Source organism: Alligator sinensis, unplaced genomic scaffold (assembly GCF_000455745.1).
Source record: "Alligator sinensis unplaced genomic scaffold, ASM45574v1 scaffold23_2, whole genome shotgun sequence".
NCBI lineage: Eukaryota > Metazoa > Chordata > Crocodylia > Alligatoridae > Alligator > Alligator sinensis.
The window spans coordinates 727,293-731,194 of NW_005842700.1; the positions used below are offsets into that span (position 1 = coordinate 727,293).

Sequence of the window (3,902 nt, forward strand, 5' to 3'; positions counted from 1 at the left end):
TCCATATTAAACCAGCGATATGTTAAAATGTCCCGCTTGGCCCGGTGGCTGGAGCAACGCACGTAGCTGAACAGAGATTTTCCCTGACAACTGTGAAGCCACTTCGAATTACTGCAGTTAAAAAGTAAATGCAAAGGGAAATGTTTGCCTTCCCTCTGTTTTAAAGATTGCTAGTTGCTCTAATGAAGTGCAACGACCAGAAATGGGGGAAGGGTCCTGTCCTAATTCCTGTTCTCTGTCTTGCAGGTTATTCTAAAGGAAAAAGTAAAAGAGCTTAACCTGCACGAGGTAAGTGGATATTATCAGGCAGTGGTCACTCCTACACCTGCACTGCAAAGTCTTTCCCCTTTGCTGCGTCATCCTGTATAGGCCTCCTGCCCTTCGGTTTTCTAGCAGCTACTCAAGAGACTGCATGGGAGGGAGATGGAGAGAGTAAATTAGGAGCAGCCCAGACCTGCAGATCAGAGGAATAAAATGAAAGCTAAAGTTGGCTAGAGAAAGCCCCGGAGCATAACTAGGTCAGGAGAGAAGCACACGGTGGGTTGTTTTGGGTCACGTTCCTTCAAGCAAGCAGCTGAATTCAAGTGCTCCTTTCTGCCTTCTTATCAGAGCGGTATTTGGGAAGCCAAGTGGTGTTTCTCAGTGCCCGGGCAGAACGGGGTGCCCACACCTAACCCCATGAAGTTGAAAAAAATGAGCCTTGAGTATCATATTGGAGGTGGGAGAGCGCAGCGTTGGCTCGAGTCTCAGCCTGGGCTCGGGGCTGTGTTTGAGCTCGATGCTGTGATGCCCTAGGATGGTGGGAGAGCTGACTTTGGTGCTGAGTGGCTCCTTGGCTGGTGCTGGAATGACCAAAACTGGGCAAGATGTGAAATAGAAACCAGAGAGGAGGAGGAGGACAGCAGGAGCAGTAGCAATTAAACGATTGGTGGCATGTGGGGGAGCACGGGAGACTTGTATACGAGAAACGCCTGCCCCGTTGAGCCAGGGCCGCAGGGTGAAGCTCGGGGACTGGCGAGACGAACACCGTGGGCTGCTGCGGGGGGTTGAACTGTCGGCCTGCGATGGAAAGAGAGCTGAATTGCACGGGATTTCTAGGAACAGGGGAGTTGTTTATAGACTCCCAGCTGCCCTGCCCATGTTGCCAGACCGTCGTTACTGAGTAACCCAGTTTTCACCGTTAATGTGTTAAAATGTTACCAAGAGAGGAAGAGTGCAGCCCAATGAGGCCAAGCTCAGTTCCTGTCCCCACCTGAACCACGACACACATCCATTAGGGTTCAGGATGGCCAAAGTGCATCTCCCAGCCGCTCGGGGCTTCGGCCAGAATATTTACGTGTAGCTGCCTGTGCAGCAGCTGTCTTGAAAGGCCTCCCCGCTTCCGCCGGCGCCTGTTGTTGCCACATGCTAATAGGAACAGAGGCAGCAAAGGAGCCCGGAGCAAAGCAGAAACCATGGAGGATTGGGAAACAGCAACGGGCAGGAGGCAGCGTCGCGGGCCTGACACAGCACAGCATGACGCCAGGGTGCAATAGAGGAGGAGGGATGAGAGCAGGCGTGGGACGCTCGTAGCACAATATGCATTTTGTGCAAACAAGAGCCCCGCACACCCAGGCCGGTCCTGACATACGCAGGTGTCATTGCTGTAGCACTTCCCCAGAAGTGTAGACACTGTAACGGTTTGTTAATGAGCCCTCTGGATAGATGCTGTAATTGCTTGTTAAGGAAACCTCTGGAAGCCAGGCTCAGAAATGTTTCTGAGCCAAGTTTTTTATTCTCTGCCACGATGGCTCTGATTTCTGATCGTCCTGGATTCCCAGAAAGGCTGGGATTTGGGCAGCAGGTGGGGTCCAGCTGTGGGGGATACATGTTTGGAGGCAGAAAATGTGCCATGCAAGACGATTGAAAACTGTGGATAAAAGAGAAAGTCAAATGTAAGCCCTTCTAAGTTTTAAACAGCGTCCATGTAAAGGTGACTTCTGATTCAGTCCCGCTCTCAAGCTCCCTGGCACATTTCTGGTGCCTACTGTAGTTGAGCAGAATAAACTCCAGAGATTTCATTTGAGAATAAAGAAATCCATCGAATCATACCACTGCCCCCCAAGGTGGCAGAGATTCCCCTCCCCAAACCAATAAAGCAGCTTGGCTTTTCTGAGCCTACAGATCGGAGAAGGGGACAGAGGCATCCGGTCATGGCAGCTGTACTTTGCAGTGCATAGGTTAAGACTGAAACATCGCTGTTAGCTGCTTGCTGCTGCTCGCCGTAGCGAAAAGCACCGGGGACTTGGGGGATTCTCCTCTCCCATCCGTCAGTGCTCGGAGCCTTCCTCCGATGCACGGATGTACTAATATCAACCTGCTGGATCAAAGTGTAACCACACACCAGAACCTGCAAGAGCTCCGGTTTAAGCCTTGCACCAGGGAACATGCCAGCAAGTGCCTTGGACATCGTCTGTATCCGTGATGGATGGAGGCTGGCCACACTCCTCTCTAACGCTGCCCTGGAGGAAGGGCGGGGGGGTGTCATTTTGGGGACAGAAGGACCTGGAATATCATGAGCAGAATGGGGGCAGACGTTTCAGCCTCCCCCACTGCAGCAGGATGCTGGGTCTCAGGAAAAGAAACAGCATTAGCAAAAATCCCCCTTTCCCACCTGCTTCCCAAGGTTTAGACATCTCTGCGGTTGTAAAACTTTGCAGACAAAATCCCCGGGGTGCAGGGATTAGTACTGAAGCCTGGTTCGGATCTCTCCTATTTCTGCTTTAAAAGGTGTGAGTTTTAGGCGGGGGAGGATTTAAAGCTAGAAAACCTGTTTTGCAGATTGAAGAAGGCAGGTGCGGGAAGGTAGAGATCCCGTGAGTTAACTCATCTACCACGCGTTGGCTTGGGTTGTCTGGGAACAACAAAGATCGAGGGCTGTCGGGTCTCTGAATCCAGAGGGCTTCATAACGGGGAGGCAGCTCTAGCTGTGCCCAGTGGTGCCATCAGGACTGTCACGGTGACTTGCGGAGATCCTAGATTTATCTTGCAGGACGTGGGAGGTAAAAAAAATACATAGAGTTGCACAGAAAGCTGGATTGCAAAAGCGAAGCTGGAGCGCTCGGCAGCATGACGCTTGCAGCTGCCGCTGTGGGGAGTCTGAGGAAGTAACTGGTTATGCAGTTGGACTAGGGAGCCTTTAACTAGGGAAGCTATTTTTATATGCATCTAATAAGCCCATCTGCTTAGAGATGCTGCAGGGGGAAGGCATGCCCACGGGGCCATGGGTGAGGCTGGCCAGACCGTCTCAAAGCGATTCCCATCGCAGACACCATTTTAAAGCAACCTGCAGTCATAAGAACATGTCGGATTCTTCCTGCATCCCGTCTGCTGCTCTGGAAGTGGGGACCCAGCCACTTTGAAGTCGTTCGCGGGGCAGGCTGTGAATCGTCCCTGGAAGATCTGGGATCCCCCTCAAGACTGCACCTGGAATAACCACGCTCCGCTCTGCTGGCAGCTCTTGCCTGTGGTCCTCCGAGCCCATGTGTCACGTTTACTTCCAGGCATCTCATTACGAAGAAGGCACGAATAAGCCGCAGACAGTTCCAAAAAGAACAGCAGAAATGATTAAGAGGCCCCAGGGACTTGGCAAAGGAGGGCAGATTGATACAGCTAACGTGCGTGTTTCTTTTCCTTTCCTGTAATTCAGAAGGAACTGACAGGATTTTGCTCAAACTTCCTAAGCGTTCGCCTCTTGGGCAGAGACCAATCGTGGAAAATTTTAGCCTTCGAGGCAGAGCAGAGTGTCTGCAAGCAGGTGCTTGTAACTCTTGCCGGGGTCCCGGCTGGGAGCGAACGGTACAGCCGCAAGCTGAGTGTCACGAGGAGGTTTCCTTTACAACCCTGCGATTTTTGCACGTCTG

At 51.9% G+C, this 3,902-nt stretch overlaps 1 protein-coding gene across 3 annotated transcripts in view; it reads left to right on the top strand.

Annotated features, from left to right (window-relative positions):
- The window catches only part of RNF24 (ring finger protein 24), a 56,383-nt gene that overhangs the window by 42,526 nt on the left and 9,955 nt on the right, over positions 1-3,902 (top strand). For all 3 annotated transcript variants that reach the window (XM_025216024.1, XM_006034068.3, XM_006034069.3), the window contains one exon: positions 247-288. In XM_025216024.1, coding sequence (XP_025071809.1) covers positions 247-288 — 42 coding nt within the window. The remainder of the gene's footprint in view (positions 1-246; positions 289-3,902) is intronic.